Source organism: Amblyraja radiata, chromosome 8, assembly GCF_010909765.2.
Source record: "Amblyraja radiata isolate CabotCenter1 chromosome 8, sAmbRad1.1.pri, whole genome shotgun sequence".
In the NCBI taxonomy this organism is placed as follows: Eukaryota; Metazoa; Chordata; class Chondrichthyes; order Rajiformes; family Rajidae; genus Amblyraja; species Amblyraja radiata.
This window is the reverse complement of record NC_045963.1, coordinates 12,477,396-12,497,083: the sequence shown is the minus strand read 5'-3', so window position 1 is coordinate 12,497,083 and position 19,688 is coordinate 12,477,396. Positions and strand designations below refer to the sequence as shown.

At 42.3% G+C, this 19,688-nt stretch overlaps 1 protein-coding gene across 12 annotated transcripts in view; it reads right to left on the bottom strand.

The window, feature by feature from the left end:
* Nucleotides 1–15,645, bottom strand: part of ccdc88a (coiled-coil domain containing 88A) — a 157,628-nt gene extending 141,983 nt beyond the window's left edge. For 9 of the 12 annotated variants that reach the window (XM_033025183.1, XM_033025185.1, XM_033025186.1 and 6 more), the window contains exons 1-2: nt 14,997–15,645; nt 14,793–14,893 (exon numbers count right to left, since the gene is read on the bottom strand). In XM_033025183.1, the coding sequence (XP_032881074.1) occupies nt 14,793–14,893; nt 14,997–15,056 (161 nt within the window). In that variant the 5' untranslated portion in view covers nt 15,057–15,645. The remainder of the gene's footprint in view (nt 1–14,792; nt 14,894–14,996) is intronic. The other 3 variants (XM_033025192.1, XM_033025194.1, XM_033025196.1) reach the window with 1 other exon arrangement.
* Between the last annotated feature and the right edge of the window lie 4,043 nt (nt 15,646–19,688).

The following is a 19,688-nucleotide window of genomic DNA, read 5'->3' as shown; positions in this document are numbered from 1 at the left end:
GGTGTCTGTGGGAACTTTGTTTTGTGCAGATCTTTGCTCATGACCGAACAATCTGCTGCTTTGTCAATACACATATCGATTAACTGTTCATTTATCATTAGTTTCGTTTGAAAGTCCTTGCCTTGGCTGGTTGTAGGCTTATCGATATTGGTTGCATAAATAGTGTACAACCCAAGTTCATTTCCATCTGGGTTCATCTCCAAGTTGTGAACTCCTCTCTGGTGTTGTCACTTGATTCCTGCAGATTAGTGGTTTCCCGTTTTAAGCTTGGCCCGACATGCTGAGGCGATATGGCCTTTCTTCTGGCAGTTATAGCACTTGGCTATTTTGAACTTTCAAAATTTGGATGAGTGATTACCGTTACAATGATAACAACTGGCTGAACTCGGCTCCCCGCCATACTTTTGTTTTAGCGCCTCTAGGTTTGGCCATAGGCACTGCCTTGTGACTGTAAACGGCCACTGCAGTCCATGGTGGATGAAACTCACGAGCATTCTTTGATGCCATCCCCATTGTGGTAGCAATCTTGCATGCTTTCTCGAATGTAAGATTTGGAATGTTCATGAGTTTGGACTGAATTCGTTCATCCATTAGACCACAAACAAATCTGTCACGTAGTGCACGTCAGAGAAAGGTTCCAAAGTTACAGTGCAAAGTTAAGTTTTTCAAGGCAACATTGTACTCATTGGTTGTCTCATTCTGCTTCTGGTTTCTAGTGCCAAATTTATAGCTTTCTGCAATTTCCAGAGGCTTCGGGTTGAAATGCTCCTCCAACTTCTTCATAATGCCATTGAATGGCACGTCTTTTGCCTTTATGGGCACAAGGAGATTCACGAATGTGCCGTCCACTTCAGGACTGATCTCCGCGAGCAGAATTATGCGTTCGCAAACGGCCTTATTTGTTTCAGTCACTATCTCTCCTTCACCACTAATCTCCATTATGTTGTTTGCCGTGAAAAACATGTTTGCTCTCTCCATATAGGAGCTGAACGGCTCTCTACTCTTGTCGAAAGTGCCACGGTTTTCGATGTAGCCCGTTTCGTTCTTTTTTTTTTAAGTCCGTTCAAAAACCCCGATTTCCTGTGTTCTGGTGTAACAATTCACCTAAAATTTAGCTGTGCAAAGGCTATTCAGCTGGAGGAACTCGACAAAAAAAAGTCTTATACAATCCCAAGGACGGCATCTTGCCACGTAGACACAACATAGAGAGAGCCTGACAAACTCTCGACGATTTGTCCAGTTGCTGTTTTAAACTACAGTCCCCTGCATGGAAGGATCTGATGCCTATCGTGTCCAGCTCGCAAACAACTGCGACACAACTCTGTATTTACTGTTTAAAATGTTAAACAATACTGCATGTTGCAAAACAGTCCTGCACTATATTTAAAGGATGAGTTCACAAACTCTATCCCATCCTCGTCGCCAATTTTGTTATATTCCGGACGGCAGAATGAATAACAACTTACACGCAGGTTGCCTGGATCACGAGAGAGATTTATTACCCCAAATTCCCTGCTTATATTGAACACCAACTCGTTAACATATACATGAATATGTATGAATACATTACACTAGGGAATTGCAGAAAAATGTTGTTGAGCCCAAGATAGAATCAGCCATGATTTTAATGAATGTCGGAAAAGGCTCAAGGAACGATTGGCAAAATCTGTTTATGTTCTTTTTAAAAAATACCACAGCTCTACTGGTTAAGACTTGTATAGTTCTTGAAAAGCTGTTTCTGGTGATCTGCAACACTCACAGATTCAGGGTGTGAATCTTTGGAAATCTCTTCCCCTAATGGCCAGAGAAAGCAGAATCTTTGAGGTAGATTCTTAAAAGTTAAATAGGTGAATGAATATACTTTAGTATGCAGATTTAAGGTAGCAATCAGCTAAGGTTTTTCCTTTGACTGCTCTTCAGTGAGTGATGAATATGTCTTAAATGTTTTGAAAGTGGCAAACATGCGAGTTGACAAAGGTGATCGATGAGGATAGGGTGGTGGATGTTGTCTACATGGATTTTAGTAAGGCATTTGATATAGTCCCCCATGGTAGGCTGATCCAGAAGATTAAGGTGCACAGGATTAACCATGACTTGATCGTATGGATTCATAACTGGCTTACTAATAGAAAGCAGAGGGTTGTGGTGGAAGGACATCATTCAGCCAAGAGATCCTGTGACCAATGGGGTTCTGCAGGGCTCTGCGCCAGGACTACTGCTGTTTATGATATATACTAATGACTTGAATGCAAATGCAAAAGAAAGTTTGCTAGTGACACCAAGATTGCTGGGGTCGCAGACAGTGAGGAAGCTGATCTATATCAGCCACAGAAATGGCAGATGGAGATTAATCCGAGCAAGTTTGAACTTGCACTTCGACATATCAAATGAAAGGGGAAAATTAAGTAATTAATGGCATGACATGTAACAGTATTGGTATACAGAGGGATCTTGTGGTCCAAGTCCATAATTCCCTGTAAGTGGCAACACAAGTAGATAGAGTGGTAAAGAAAGCATATGGTATTCTTACTTTTATAGGTCAGGGCATTGAGTACAAGAGTCAGGAAGTCATGATGCAGCTTTAAAGTACTTTGGTTAAACTGCAATTAGAGTATTGTGCACAGTTCGGGTCATCCCATTACAGGAAGATTGGAAAGAGTGCATTGGAGGTTTACTAGAATGATGCCTGGATCTGGGGATACAGTTACAGGGAGAGATTGGACAGACTTGGATTGTTTTTTCTAGAATGCCAGTATCCATCTTTTTTATTAGATCATCCCACAGAATGACTGGTCTGTGAATGTCCCTTCAAGCTTCTGATCTTTAAGTGCTGTATTAAGAGATGCTTTAAACTTAGACACAACCTCATTTTTCGCATCTTGAGATAGTGTACACGAAGGGTAATTTCATTTATGTTGCACATTTGTTTATGGAAGTAGCCTCCTTCCACAATGATTCATTTCACCTTCTTTCGAAAATCCTCTGCTGCTACATCTACTGTATTTGTTTCCACTGTAAGTGAATATTATGCAGGTTTGCTTGTTTATTGAAACATTCAAATGAGACGTGTCTGACTGTGAACATATCTTCCTCTAACAATATCGCTTTTACTTGGAACATCAAACTGAGGTGCAGGTACCATTGATTTAAATATTTCAATCACATAAATAAAAAATAAAAATATACAGCATGAAAACAGTCCCGCCGAATTCACGCCGACCATCGATGACCCATTCACACTAGTTCTACGTTATTCAATTTTACCATCTCCCCCCTACACATACTTAAACCTATTTTTATTGTCTCCATTATAACACCTCCACCTTTCTTAATGCATGATAGTCTTCTTGAGGTCAACAGTCTGTTATACCCAAAAGGGGACTTCTTCCAATAACCAACTGTATCAGTGGTTAATTGTTTACAATTTATATTCAATGAGTACGTATGTCAATGGTCTGCATATATAGACCATTCATAAACAGCAGTGTTGTCAGCAGGGTGGATAGTAATAAACTGTGCTGCCTGATATTTCAATTGCTGCTTCTTGTCAATAAGGCAATAGTCATTTTGACCCACAATGTTAAACATTTGTTCATAATTTAAAAAAGTCTATGCATATCGAAGATACATACTTTAAAAGAGGCAAATGGATTGTACAGTTGATTTATAAATTTCCTTTTAACAAAGAATACCAGTACCCCATTTCCAAAATATTGTTTTAGGCTTCTCAGTAGTTTCTGCTTGCAAGTTTTCTAAAGTCTCTGAAATGTAGAGAACACATGCTAAAAACGTTATAGGTGGTGAAATATAGATTGAGCTTTTTTCTGCAGATACATATCTCCAACCAATTTAGAGGCCTTGTTGACTCAGCCAATTATATGAAACTGAGTTAATTTACAAACAGCAGTTCGGCTTCAGGCAGCAAATGCCACTTACTTGGCCTCTTGTCACTGCAACTGCGCTTGTAACCTTTGTACTGTCAAAAGGTTTTTAAACTATTTTTAAATGGCTCTATTGAAATATTTAAATAATGTAAAAAATAAATGCAAATCTAAGCACATGATGAACTACACAATCCCTTATTTTTAATTAAAATATGGCTACAAACTATCCAGGATTGCAGTCCCATTTGATTCCACTTCCTGTGACCACCATAACTGGTATCAGGTGGGGAGACAATAGACAATAGACAACAGGTGCAGGAGTAGGCCATTCGGCCCTTCGAGCCAACCCATTCAATGTGATCATGGCTGATCATCCACAACCAGTACCCCGTTCCTGTCTTCTCCCCATATCCCCTGACTCCGCTATCTTTAAAAGCCCTATCAAGCTCTCTCTCCAAAGTATCCAGAGAACTGGCCTCCACCGCCCTCTGAGGCAGAGAATTCCACAGATTCACAACTCTCTGAGTGAAAAAGTGTTTCCTCATCTCCGTTCTAAATGTTCCCTCCGTATTCTGTTCCAGTTTATTCTCAGTTTCTTAAAATGTCACTTCTTCCTAATGCCAAAAAGGACAGTCTTGCCAAATATTAAATGTGGTCAATCTACAACATTCTGTAAATATGAAATACAGACTGTCCCCGAGTAACTAACAGATATCATTCTTACAGATGGCTATGTCCCTTTTGTCAAAAAGTTGGAAAATACACAAAAAGTATACCTTTACAGTATCATTATCCAAGTCAAAAGCTATATGACTGATAAGAAAAAACAATTACTAAAAGTGGAGCAGGAGGAAACTGTTGATTTGTAGAAACAAATGTATGCACATACGTTGGATATTTAAATGGAATGGTAATTAATTTGTATTTAGGGGCATCCATTAGTTAGACCTTCATAACCCAGGGAAGGCTTATAACTATAGGTCCACCACTGATCTTCTGGCACCCTTGGTTCCAGAGCCATGCGAAATTATCTGTTTTGCCAGACAAACAGAGGTTATGTAATGACACAATACACCTCTGCGACACTAATTATACCCCTAATTATACCCCTCCCATGTCTCCAAAGCATCATGGACATCTAGAAACTTAATTAAAACAAATATTAAATGTAAATAAAATTTACAACAGAACTTCCATTTCTTGTACAGGCACCCCAGTTAACAAGTTGCCCTCCCAAGTCCCGATGAGGGTCGGATCGGCAGCCACCCCTGGGCTCAAGGCGTAGCTTTCTCAGCAGGATTGCCGGGCCAACCCCAGATTTACCAAATCTGCTGAAAATGCGGTTGGGCTGTTCATGCGGGCCTCAGAGAGGTGTCAAACAGTACCAAAATGTTCAACTTTGGGCGCCAGGGGGCCAAGATATCAGCCCGCAAAGTCGGCATTGGAAGTCGGTTATGGGAACAAACCAACCAGCTTTGTTCCAGAGCCCCGGCCGCAGGGGACAAAGTCGACCGGTCGATTGGCTGCAGAAGTAGAGGTAGGCACATTTTCCAGGGGACTTCCAGGAGTGATTTCAAGTGTGCTAGAATAATATTGTCCAGATTAAAGGTGCTGGACCTGTATTAATGCTTCTTTTAAAATATAAATTATTATTTCATAATATTTTCACCAATTATTTGAGATTTGGAAGGCAAATCATTTTTAAGCATTACATTTTCACAATGGAGCAGTCCGGTGCCAAAGGCTAACTTAATTTTCAGTGTCTAAATCTTTTCCAAGCCAATAATCATACTACAGATGAATGGATTTCTTTGTAAACTAACAAATTGGAATGCTTCACTGACAAGTAGCTTGGCGAAATAGGCCAGTTCTGCAAAGAGGTTAATAGGCAGCATAGTGCAGAGAATGACCTTCAGCTATTTGCAGTTGAGTAACCTACTTATGACAACTGACATCAATTTCATCTGAACTGGAAACCAGCAAAACAATCACTCTCCAGAAAATGTAGAATGCATTAGCTAAAGTAGAATTTGTTGGCCGATGAACAGTACAAAAAATATTATGATTAACCTTACTTCAAAGGATTCCCGTAGTGATAAAGGAATCACTGACACATTGTCCAAAATCCATCGAATTTGAAATTTGATCACATAATGGGAGCACAAGCATATAGTTTAAATCCAGACACCAATCTGACAATAATATCTGGCCATCTGTTGATATCTGGATTTTGAACATTAGTGTTTCAAAAACCAAAGCCAAGTTTTGTATAAACACATTACATTAAAGAATCCAGCATGGAAACATTTATAATTACAAATGGAAGATGTCGGAATTAACAACTATTTGAAGCTTTTAATCAAATTTTAAGACTGGTAAACACATGCCTACTTCAAAAATGGAATAGAAAACCAAACATACATTTTACAGATTAGCTAATAGCTACTGATCAACGTTGCCATAATATGGAAATGAAACAAATGTGTGCATAAAGGTGATTGAAAAATTATGTGATGCTGTGAACAAAAATAAAACTGATTTGATTTATTATATCGTGCTACTTAAAATGTTGGGACATCAGATTTGGAGAGTGGAAATCTGGAATATACAGTTGAGTTTTAAATTCAGCAATGGAATGCAGTCAAATTTAGTAGCGAAAGAGCATGTAAAAAAAACCTACCAAGAATTGAACAAGTGGAAACAAAGAACTGCAGATGCTGGTTTGTACCAAAATAGGTGCAAAGTGCTAGAGTAAGAACCAGCAGAACCAATCAATCCCCGTCTACTAATACTCTCCCCCGCCTAGAGGTCCTTACCCTCAACAACTTTTCCTTTGACTGCTCCCATTTCCTCCAAGTCCAAGGCGTCCACGAACATGGGCCCCAGCTATGCCTGCCTCTTTGTAGGGTACGCCGAACAATCCTTGTTCGAGGCGTACCGTGGACCGTTCCCCGAACTCTACCTCCGCTACATTGACGACTGCATTGGTGCTACCTCCTGCACCCACGCAGAACTCACTAACTTCATCCATTTCACCATTAACTTCCATCCGGCACTCAAATTCACCTGGACCATTTCCGACATCTCCCTACTGATTCTAGACCTCACCATCTCCATTGCAGGTAACAGACTACTGACTGACATCTACTACAAACCCACTGACTCCCATGGCTATCTGGACTACACTTCTTCCCACCCTGCTTCCTGTAAGGACTATCCCCTATCAATTCCTCCATCTACGCCGCATCTGCACCCAGGATGAAGTGTTCCAAACCAGGGCATTGGAGAAGTCCTCATTCTTTAGGGAACGGGGGTTCCCCTCTTCTACTATAGATGTGGCTCTCACCAGGGTCTCCTCTATATCCTCTTACTCCCCATCCCCCTACTCGTAACAAGGACAGAGTCCCTCTTGTCTTCAACTTCAACCCTACCAGCCGTCGCATACAACATATATTCCTCCGACATTTTCGCCACCTCCAAAGGGATCCCACCACTGGCCACATCTTCCCATCTCCTCTCCTTTCTGCTTTCCATTGAGACCATTCCCTCCGAAACTCCCTGGTCAATTCGTCCCTTCCCACCCAAACTACCCCCCCCTCCACCGCTGGTACTTTCCCTTGCAACCGCAGGAAATGCTACACTTGTCACTGTACCTCCCCCCTCAACTCCATCAAAGGACCCAAGCAGTCTTTCCAGGTGAGGCAGAGGTTTACCTGCACCTCATCCAATCTCATCTATTGCATCCGCTGTTCCAGGTGTCAACTGCTCTACATCGGTGAGACCAAGCGCAGGCTTTATAATCGCTTCGCCCAACACCTCCACTCAGTTCGCAATAACCAACCTGATCTCTCGGTGGCTCAGCACTTGAACTCCCCCTCCCATTCCGAATCTGACCTTTCTGTCCATGGCCAGAGTGAGACCCACCTCAAATTGGAGAAACAGCACCTCATATTTCGCTTGGGTAGTTTACACCCCAGCGGTATGAACATTGACCTCCAATTTCAGGTAGTCCTTGCTTTCTCCTTCCTTCCACTCCCCCACCCAGCTCTCCCACAGCCTACTGTCTCCGCCTCTTCCTTTATTTTTCCCGCCCCCCCCGACATCAGTCTGAAGAAGGGTCTCGACCCGAAACGTCGTCTATTCCTTCACTCCATAGATGCTGCCTCACCCGCTTTCTCAAGCTTTTTTGTCTACCTTTGATTTTTCCAACATCTGCAGTTCTTTCTTAAACAGAAGGTCAGGCAGCTTCTCTGGTGAAAAAGGATGGTGACATTTCAGGCCAGGTCTGAAGAATTGCCACCCATCCTTTTTCCAGAGATGCTGAGTTACTCCAGCACTTTGTACCTATCTTAGGAACTGAACAAGTAATCAGTTCAACAACTGGTTGAGAACACAAGGACATCTTAACATTTTTTGAAAAATGTCATTACATTCACACTCGAGGTATAGGAAGAGACCAATGGGTTACATTTTATGACACCAATTCTGCATTACATCTTTGCAGAGGATTGTAAGCGTTTTATACTTAGGCTGCTACAATTAGGTTAGACTCCACATCCAAGAAAAAGGAACCAACAATTACAGTGACAAAGAAGCAAAAGTTACACTGAAGGGCAGAAATATTTTTAATATTGAAACTAAAGAAAAATAATATTTCAAATGCCGGTACTGCTAGAGTTTCTCAACAAAATCTAAACATCCAACTATTTTGGGATATTAATGCTTTAAGCTTGTTTTATTTTTGATTTAGCTAAATGAGTGCAAGAGAGAACATTGAGTGTGTTTATTTATCCTATGCACCGGATCTGAACTGGAACAATAAAATTCTTACTTGTTGTAGCATTACAGGCATGTTACAAGCAACAATAATGTATAATATTTTATCATTTATTCTAAGTAAATCAGACCATGATGGTGCAAAAAAAAGTAGTGAAAGCCATTAGTGGTTTGATGCCGAGACAAGGTTGTGAATGGCTGTTCAAGATTTTGATGGTTTGATCCAGGAAGTAACAGGTCTCAAGCTACTGTACCTTCTTCCTTATTATAACCCATCATTTCCCAACCAATCCTAAGCATGCATTTGCAGCAGGACCTAACTCCCTCTGCAAAACCTCGTACGTATTAACAATTAAAGGTCATCTGGACATCAACCTTTATTCAACCTCATCCCAGGCCACAGACACTCTGGAGCCATGATCCTCATATGGTCTTTGGAGCTTTTGCAAAAGATGTCAAGCAGGAAAACAAAAGCAGAAATTCTCCATTTTGTCAGGTACCCAAAATGCCCAATATTGTCAGTCTAACTTCAGGAAGATGTTGGAGAACCCATTGACTGGTTGCATCATGGTCTGGTTTGGTAATTTGAATGCTCAAGAGGAAGGAGGGTGCAAGAGCGATGTTGCCCAGCATCACGTGTACTGACCTCACTATTGAAGAGATCACTGCATTGCATCAAGAAGGCAGCTAATATCAAAGACCAACACCAACCTGTCCACATTCTTTTCTCTCTGCAACCGTAAGGAAGAAGGTACAGTAGCTTGAGACCTGTACTTCCTGGATCAAACCATCAAAATCTTGAACAGCCCTTCTTCAGACAACATGGGTTATAATAATGTTGCTAACTATGTTGCATGGTCTTCGCGCTGTTATTTGTGATTGGTCAAGGAGAGGGGCCTTGCCCAAATTGTTTACTTTACCTGGTAGAATGTTTCTTTGCTTAATGGAACTGTTTCCCACCAAGTGCTTTGGATCAAAACTATGTTATGTGATTGGGTTAGGGAACTGTCAATTAATATATTTTGTAACCCTTATTGATGATTGGCTTGCAGGGGTTGGGCATTATTAGAAGTCTTATCAACGTGTGTGTGTGTGTGTGTGTGTGTGTGTGTGGGGGGGGGGGGGGGGGGGGGGGGGGGGGTGGCTCAGACTGTAGAAGCAAGAGGTTGCATGTGCTTGTGAAAACTCCATCCAAAAGGACACAAAGTGTTGGGTGTAACTCAATGAGTCACGCAGCATCTCTAGAGAATATGAATAGGTGAAGTTTCAAGTCCCTTCTTCAGACTGATTGTTAGGGGAGGGGAGCAGAGGGAAGAGTAAGAACGATGGAAAAGAGATGGGGCAGGACAATGCATGGCAGGTAATAGGTGGACACAGGCAAGAGGGCATTTTGATATGCAGATGGTTGGAACAAAGGTCAGAAATTAAAGCAGAAGGTGCGAGACAGACGAATTGAAGTTGCAAGTTGTAAAGCCAGAGAAAGGCTGGGGAGGTTGGAGGAGAGAAATACGTGCCAGTCCAAGTGGAGTAGAGTGGTTACCTAAAAGTGGAGAGTACAATGTTCATACAATTGTGTTGCAGGCTACCCAAGCAGTCCATGAAGGGCAGTTTCTCCAGTTTGCGAAAACCTCACTCTTGCAATGGAGGAGACCCAGGACACAAAGGTCAGAGGGATGAGGAGTTTGCAACCAGGAGATCCAATACGCCTTGGTGGGCCAAGTGTAAGTGTTCGCCGAGTCTACGTTTCATCTCGCCTAGGTGCAGGAGGCCACATCAAGAACGCCAGATGCAGCAGATGAGGTTAAAAGAGGTGCACGTGAACCTCTGTCCCACCTGGAATGACCGCTGGAGTTCCTGGATAGAGGCGAGGGCGAGGCATGGGACAAGTATTACATCTCCTGTGGTTGCAGAGGAAAGTACCCGGAGAGGGGATGGGTTGGGTGGGAAGGAATGAGATTTAAAACAGAGTTCGATAGGTTCTTGATTAGTATAGGTGTCAGGGGTTATATGGAGAAGGCAGGAGAATGGGGTTAGGAGGAAGAGATAGATCAGCCATGATTGAATGGCAGAGTAAACTTGATGGGCCGAATGTCCTATTTCTGCTCCTATCACTTATGACCTTATAAACCAAGGAGCTGTGGAGGGAGCGATTTCTGCGGATGGCGGAAAGGAGTGAAAATGGGAAGATGACTGGTGGTGGGATCACTTTGGAGGTGATGGAACAGTCGAAGGATGGTGCATTGGATGCGGAGGCTGACATGATGAAAGGCGAGGACCAGTGGAACTCTACCCTTGTTCCATCTGGGAGGTGGGGGAGCGAGAGCAGGACCATGGGACAGAGGAGACACGGATGATGAATTCATCTGTGACAGGAGAACTAAACAAAGATGACAATGCGGATGCCGCTGAATGGAAAGCCGGTTAGTCCATGCAGGTTTTGAGAACGTGGCCAGGTACACCATCAGGGCTTGATGCTTTCCGAGGATTCACCCTCATGAAGGATCTTCTGACATTGGCCAAAGTGCTGATGAGAGATGGAACTAAAGGTGTCTCTGATGGTGGAGTAACAGTGGTCAAGGGTATTATCCTCTGATGATGCAGGTGTTGCGCTAATAATAGTTTGAAAGTATCTTCTTCAATGAGGCTAGCTTGAAGACCCCAGCAATGAGGGAGAAGGCATCGGGGTATGCTGCTATGGTGTTTGTTGAGCATGGCACACAGTTCCTCAAATGCTAGCCAAACGTCAGCCTGGAGTAGGATGTGGACAGCAATTATGATGATGGAGGAAAGTACCCTTGAGAGGTAGAACAAATGGCACTTCACTGTTACATGTTCCACGTGGTGAGAACAGGAGTCGGACAAGACTGCCACGTTAGAGCACCACCAGGATGTTATCATGAGACAGTCAACACCACCTTCTCTGTTTTCTTGATGACACCATCCAGTCCACGTGATGGATTAAGACATGTTGGATAGGTAAGTCTGGACTGTTGAGGGCAAGTCATGTCTCTGTAAAACAGAGTGCACAGCATTCCCTCATGTCCCTTTGGACAAGCAATCTTGGCTTTAAGTCCTCAATCATATTTTACGATGAGGAACCATACATTCACAAAGAGAATGCTGAGGGGGGGGGGGGGGGGTTGATATACTTGATTTTCAATAAGCGACTTCGGTATTCTGAAAAACGCAAGTAACCATGAGATTTGTCAAAGGTCATTCGTGATAGAGAAAAAGCGAACGATGCACTGGCTGTATAAACTGTGTATAAATTCTTATCTTTATTCATAATTTATGTATAAAGACATATTTAATCTGAGGAACGGGGGTGCCAGGTAGCAGGAGAGCAGGGTGTAACAGCGAGAGAGAGGGGGCAGATGCGAGCGGGAGACAGGGGGAGAGACTGGACCGGCGGAGAGACATTCTCGGCAGCTGCGCTGTTGCGCGCAAACAAACCCCATCCACAGCCAGGATCGAACCGGGTCCCTGGAACCGCCACTGGACCATCTCTCCCTCTGGCCCCGGCCCCCCCCCCCCCCCCGCAGACGTCCGGGGCGACGGGACACTTGCCCGGAGCAGCGGCGGCCCCAGGCCTACAGCCAGCACGGAGAAGAAGTGCCAACCCCAGCTCAACTCCGCCTGCCCCACCGGGCCAACTGACAGCCCCGTACCGACGGGACACCGGCCCGGAGCAGCAGTGGCCCCAGGCCCACAGCCAGCGCAGAGTGAAGAGCTCCACCTCCTGAGGAATCCGCTACCCGATGGGCCGGGGACCGTCAGCCGCCACCCTCGCCCCACCAAGCGGCCGCCGACCAACCCCATCCCCCCGGCACCGGCGAAAGCCAAACACCCGCCATCAACGGTGACACAAACAAAACGCTGCAGCAATTCAGCGGGATAGGCAGCTACCCGGAGAAAAGGAATGGGTGATGTTTCGGGTCGAGACCCTTCTCCAGAGATGTTGCCTGACCCGCTGAGCCACCACAGCACCCCGTGTGCTTCTCCGCCGATGACTGGCGCTCGGCTCCCGCTGGCACCGAGGGGCCCAACCGAAAGCCACTGGATCAGGCGTGAGGCGCAGCCGACTGGCCCTGGCCCGCCGGGGAACGGGCCCCCGGGAGCTGGAGCAGAGCAGGAGCCAGCGCCCCCCCTCTGCGCCGGCAGCAGGTCCGTGGCCGCCACTGCTCCGGGCCGGCGCCCTGCCAGCTATGGGCTGCCGGCCAACCCGGCAGAACAGGCAGAGCCGAGCTGGAGCCAGCGCCTCACCTTCACACCAGCTGCAAGCCCAGTGCCGCCACTGCCCCGTGCTGCGTCCCGCCAACCCAGGGCCACCCCAGGCACCTCCAGCTGCCCCCGGACAGGGACGGGACACCCGGGAGGGGACCGGGACGGCCCAGCAGCAACTCAACAGCGCCCCCCACGCCGGAGACCCGGGCCCGACCATGGACGAAACGCAGGCTTGCACACACGCAGCCGAGAATGTTTATAGCGAGTGACCTATGAACTGGGCCTGCGCAGTCGGAATATCGAACTCGCTTATTAAATAAATGGAAACTGGAAATATACAATACAAAGTAATGAACTCTAATCTCCAGATGTTGCATCGCGTCTCAATAATTTTTCCATTACCAAAACAATATATACTGAATTGCATGACAAAATATATCTCATCCAAATATTTACTTTTATATTTATTAATTAATTCCATCATATATTTCCCTCAAAGCTCTTGATCAACAAATAATTGAATCCTTCAATATGTTTACCAAATCCAACTACAGCCAGAAGACAAAAATCTGATATTTTTTAATTTTCTTTAAAATTTATCATCCAAGAATCCAGAGATTTTGCTAATCATGAGCTTCTCGATTCATTTCTTGTTTGCTTCTCATATCATATTTTCATACCATATTATGACCAATGCTGGAAACCTGCAATAAATAACTAAACATTTCAGGCTGATGAAAGATAATCAACGTGAAACATTTCTCTCTCCCCTCTGAACCTGCCTACCAAGCTGATGGCCTGCTGAGTTACTCAAGCACCTTGCACTGCAAGATTCCAGCATCTAGAGTTCTGTGACTACTAACCATTTCATAACAGCAAGTAATATGTAATTGTAATCCTAAAACGATTTCACCTTAAGATGTAAACACTGAAACAAGTTAATAATGTTGATAAAGTGGCTTACCAGAATATAAACATATCTATCACAATATTTTTCTTCTTGTTAAATTGCATATTTCAAAATCACCTTTCCCATTTGGTCCTCATACTCAATTTAAAAAAAAAACTTGCAGTCAATTGTAACATCTTAGCAAAAATGATTAATTTCAATAGTAGTGTTAGAATCTATAGTCCAAACTGGTTCCAAGCACATTGATGTTGAGGAGTTAAGTCAATTGGTCATCACTGCATGAAGGTATTTTATCAATGAAATTGTACAAAACCGAACAATTAAGAGAAACACAATTCCCCAAAATTAAGCATTTAAAATATTACAAGCATGATATATTTGAAAACAAATACAATATGGTAAGACTTGCACAAATTATTCACTTTACTATAGTTTGCTTGTATAATAACATTATACAAGGCTTGCTACAAGAATGCCTTGTAGTAAATATTTACTTTTATATTTACATTTTCAATCCTGGCTTCTTTATAGGTAAAGACTTCTATGAAATGGCAACAAATACTAGAAAACATCCAAAATATCGATTGTATGCTGACTGCAGTACCAAAAGAAAACCTGGCATAATAAAATAATGCTTATGTATTATCAAATTGTTAATTGCAGGGAAATGCTGCATCAGCTTAATCTAAATTTTCCTAGTTAACATTAATTGCCTTTAGAAATCACAGCATTGCACAGAATATGGGAAGTGGAGCGTGGAAACTACAGTATAAATGCACCCAATGATTCCCTGATACTTTGAGGATAGCTTTCCTTAAAAAGATGACTAATGAATTCTCTAGGGAATAACAGTCTCGCCGAGAGGCATCAAAGGGCGACTGTAAAGGGATTTCATTTTTCTGGAATATATACATCACCTTTTCATCTTCTTGTGGACTTTAATATACAATAAGCAATTATAATCAAATTGAATTTTCAAAATGCTTCCGTATACTTACATCTGAACCATTATGTTACTGAGAAAGATGCCATCAGCCAACTCCATGTATTCCAGAAGTGCTCCTCCATTTGCCGGAGCTAACGCCCCGAAAGTCTTTACCTATAAAGGAGCATGGATTGAAAATATCGAAAATAAACATTTATGCGGTTCAAAATGGGATCCTTAATTAGAAATGTTGAATTAAATATTAAAAATCACTTACCCAAGTTACTAAAGGATCAGACAAAAACTGCTCAACAAGCGTGGTAAAATCGTTCTCCATTTTCAACCAACAGCAAAAAAAAATCCAGGTTTTCTTTTAAGGTGTAAAATCCACTGCTGTTTTCTGTCCTCTTATTCCGATTTTCAGCATCCTATGTGGAGGCGAAAGCTAATTTCATAAACATCGGTTTAAACGGCTCGTTTGAATCTTGGTCGTGTACAATGCACCCGAAACTACACCAAATCCATTTTTTTTACACGTTAATGCATCTACATCCCTGCAAGAAAATCGACTTCATCCAGCAGCAGAAGTAGATTTCAGCGGAAAGCCGTCAGTCTCCGATCGTTGGGGGGGGGGGGGGTCTCTTTTGACTAAATTTAACACAAAAAATGGATTTGAACATCCAACTTATTTCCCTGACACACACAAAAAACAATCCGGCGTTCATCAATCGGCCTATACTTTATTTTGGCAGAGTATAATTAAGAGGAGGGGTCGATGCTTCGTACACAACGACAGCATCTCTAACGGTATTTCGATCGCCTCTCCTCCGCTGCCCTGAACTCCAGCACGATCCGACTAACGGCCGCCAAGCCCGCACTCGCTGAGCCGTGTCACAACCCTGCTCCCCCCCTCTCTCCCTCTCTCCCAGTCAACGGTCGCTCGGTCCCGAGCCACGAAATCCATCCGCCTCACCCCCTCCCAAGATGTATCATTCCGTCAACTGGCTGCGGGACTCAGCCGCAGAGAAAAAAGACCCGTGAAGACCAGACATTTCTTAACGCCAGAAACCGAGGCAATGTACAACGACTGAAATTATGATTTGATGGGAACATATAACGCCGTATATGTGATGGAGGTCGAACATAATAAAAGCCACAGAAACAAAGGATCAACAGTGACGCCTAACGGCGCGGAAACTGTTAGTTACCACACCAGAGAAACGTCCCATGTAAATTTTAATAGCATTCATGTGAATAAACATCCAAATGCAGATAATAAATGTTTTATTTCTCCATTTTTTCATTAATCCTGATCAGGTAAACTGAGATAATTTCGTCACCCCGATTTGTAATGGCGCGGAGGGATCAAACGCTAAGGAAGATATGGCATAAGATGGAAACGTATCGCTACCTTTCCCTTTCCGCTGCAGCGGAAATGCTAAGCATTTCTATCAGAATAGGCATTTGCAGCAAAAGAATGCAAACCAATGCTATAACGATCACTTCCAGTAATATAGAACATATGCGGCACTGTAATGCATATAGGTACGAACAATGGTGCATTGGGCCAGCGATATTTCAGTGGTTCAGTCCTAACTAAAGCAATTCAATTCATCGAGCCTGCGCAGGATCGTTAAACGAGTACATGAGCCACTGCCACCTCCGCTCTTTCCTCCTCTCCCAGCATTATTTCGTCCAATTTATTTTTGAATATGAATCCACCACTCAATCAAAATGTGCTTTCAGAACACCAAACATTTATAACAGATTTCTCGAATTCGAGCCCTCCAATTAACAGGCTTTCAGCTACTGGAACCATTCTTCTTTATTTACTTAATCTAAATAGTTCATGATTTTGAAGTATTTTGTCAGAATATGAATGGACACGATTCATTATCTGCTTCTGTCCTATCCTACGTTTTTATAATGGACCAATCTTGGACTATTAAAAAAAAAAAATTATTGAATAATAAGATTACATTTAAGATTTCTAATAATAATAATAATATTATATTTTATTGTCATTGCACATAAGCGCAACGAGATTTGGTATGCAGCTTCCATCCGATGTCATAACTTAAATAACTAATAAAATTTAGATTTAAATATTAAAAAATAGACGTAAATATTATCTGTGCTAATGACATTGAAAATTTACTTTAGCTGCCTCCACTATCATCTTTAGCCTCAGTCTCTACCTTCTCTGACTACCCTTTCCCCTCTGCCACACCCATCCACGGCTCCATCTCCACATCATCCCCCTCCTCACCTATTTCCAACTACTGCCTGCCAGCTCTTCCCCGATCCCTCTTCCCCGTACCTCTTTATACTGTCTCTCCTCTACACTCTCAGTTTTGATACAGTGACCTCTGCCTCCACAGATGTTGCCTAACTTGCTGAGTTCCATCAGTTTGTTTTTATCTCCAGATTCCAACAATTGCAGGTTCTTCTGTTTGTATATTAGTTGATGTTTGTTAATTGCAGCCTGGCTGTGTAGTTTGCCTGTTGAATGCTGTTGAGATTTGTGGAAGAAATGCCCCAGAATATAGTTTAAATTGAATTTATGTGAGAGAACTTAGCACACATACAGAGTTCAGCTATTGAACAGAATGACTGGAAAAGTTAACACAAGTTTTCAACAATGCATATCCATAGATTAATTCTAATCATAAAAATGAATGTTAATGTGAAAGAAATTCATAAGATTAATCTAAAAAGAGAGACAAAAATCTTCATCGCAATGCCTGCCCTTTTAGGAGTAAAGCTTTTACGAAACATCTCCAAACTTGGATTTCAATGATTTGTGCAAATGCAAAATTATTAAGAAGGAGAAACAATGAAATGCAGATGTTGGTTAAGAATGTGGATATTCTTAAGAATTATTATATAACACATTATTAACAATGTAGACATGGACTACAATTGAGCGAGAAGGAGTGCATGTAAGTGTAAAAATATAATGTATATTTATATTTGAAGTGAACAAGTGAATACTATTTTAGATTTTTAAAACCAAATATGTTGAAGTTAAAACACCGAAAAAGTGGAGTTTATGGTTTGATGCAGCATAATAGCATACGACTCCAAACTCATTGATCTATTCAGTGTTCCAAAATATCATAACCAATCAACTTTGTGGGTTAAACAACATTTTAGAGTAAAATTTTAAAATAATAACAATATTAAATTGCAAAAAATGTCACAAACCCATCCATTGGGGCATTATCAAAAAATATCAACATTGATTCACATCATGGTATACTGAGACATGATCAAAAGACAGGCAGCTTTTAAAAGGAGAAAAAATAGTAAGATTAAACGAGAACTTACCAGTTTGAAGTTTGATCTTTATTTTATGAGGAGGAACGTTGAGGGAATACGTGAAGAACCCCGCCTACGGCGCATGCGTGTCATTCTTCAAAGCAGCGGTGTGAGGTCACAGATAGAAAATAATGACCTAAGATAGTAAGATTATTAAAGAGATACCAGTTTAAGATATGACCATATAAGGGTGGGAGCGGAGGGCACGTATTCCCTCAACGTTCCTCCTCATAAAATAAAGATCAAACTTCAAACTGGTAAGTTCTCGTTTAATCTTACTATTTTACTTCGGAGTCACGTGAGTGACTTCGTGAAGACTTCAAAGCTCTGTGACCTCATGCCGTGGAACGAGTCCAATCTTCACAACTGCCTTGGTAGTTTGGGAGAAATTGTTACTGGTATTTAAAAAAAAAAAAAAAAAAAAAAAAAAAAAAAACACAATGATACCAACATTTTTAAGCAAAAATGGTAAATAATATTTATTAAATCAATTTATAAACCTTATAAGCTTCAGGTGTAAATTAAATAGAACTCAAAATTTTGCCCGAAAACGTTTCTTCTTTTCTAACTGGTTTGTTGTAATATGTGCGAAACGTTTTCTCTGATGACCATCCTGCAGTTCTGAGGATATTGTCCATCGGTACCTCCAGGCGATTAGCTGCTGATGTAGATGCAGCCCTGGTGGAGTGAGATTTGAATACATTAGTGTCCACTCCTGCCTGAACTAAGCAATATCTCAGCCACCGTGAAATGGTCTGAGTCGAGACTTTATGGTATGGCTTCTTATGGCTAATTAAAAGAGCCTTTTCATTGCCTCTGATAGCCTTCGTTCTGTCCATATATAACATGATGTGTTTTACTACACAGAGACGTTCATCCTGTGGATAGGCTATGAACTCTATCACCTGACCCGCTGATCCTGGTCTATTTTGCTTAATAAGGCCCTGGATCACGAAAATCAGCCTTCCTGTCGCCTCCGTCAAGTTATCCAATCTTAACTTCTGTAATGACTGGACCCTTTGCGCTGTGACCAGCGCCATAAGCATAACCATTTTCATAGTTAGATAGTTTAGCGGTAATGCCGTAGCCGGTGACCAATTCCGTAACATTTTTAGGACTACGCTCACATCCCAGATTTGGCTATATCTAGCCCTTGGTGGGTTAGTGTTAAAGATGCCTCGTAGCAGTTTTATTACTAGAGGATGTGAGCCGACACCCTGTCTTTCTGTGCCTTCCCATAAATAACTGGACAAGGCACTCCTAGCACTATTGACCGTGCTGTAACTGAGTCCTTCAAAGTGCAGGCTTGTGAGGAATTCTAGGACAGCTGGAATATCCACCTTTCTGTGGTCTAGATTGTTGTCCAGGCAGTATTTAGTCCATTTCTTGACATGACATAAATATTGTTTTTGAGTGGAAAGTCTCTGTGCTGCTGTGATCATGTCCACAGTTCTATCAGATAAACCCAGATGCCGAAATGGTTCCTTCAGAGTCTACAAACCAATAAATTTAGATAATTATGGCAAGGATGGCTGTCCCCAGTCACCGGATGCACCAGCAACTGAGGACTATGTTTTAAAGTAATATATGGTGTAAGCACCAAATCCTGCAGCACCGAGAACCATGGTTGGGTAGGCCAATCAGGTAC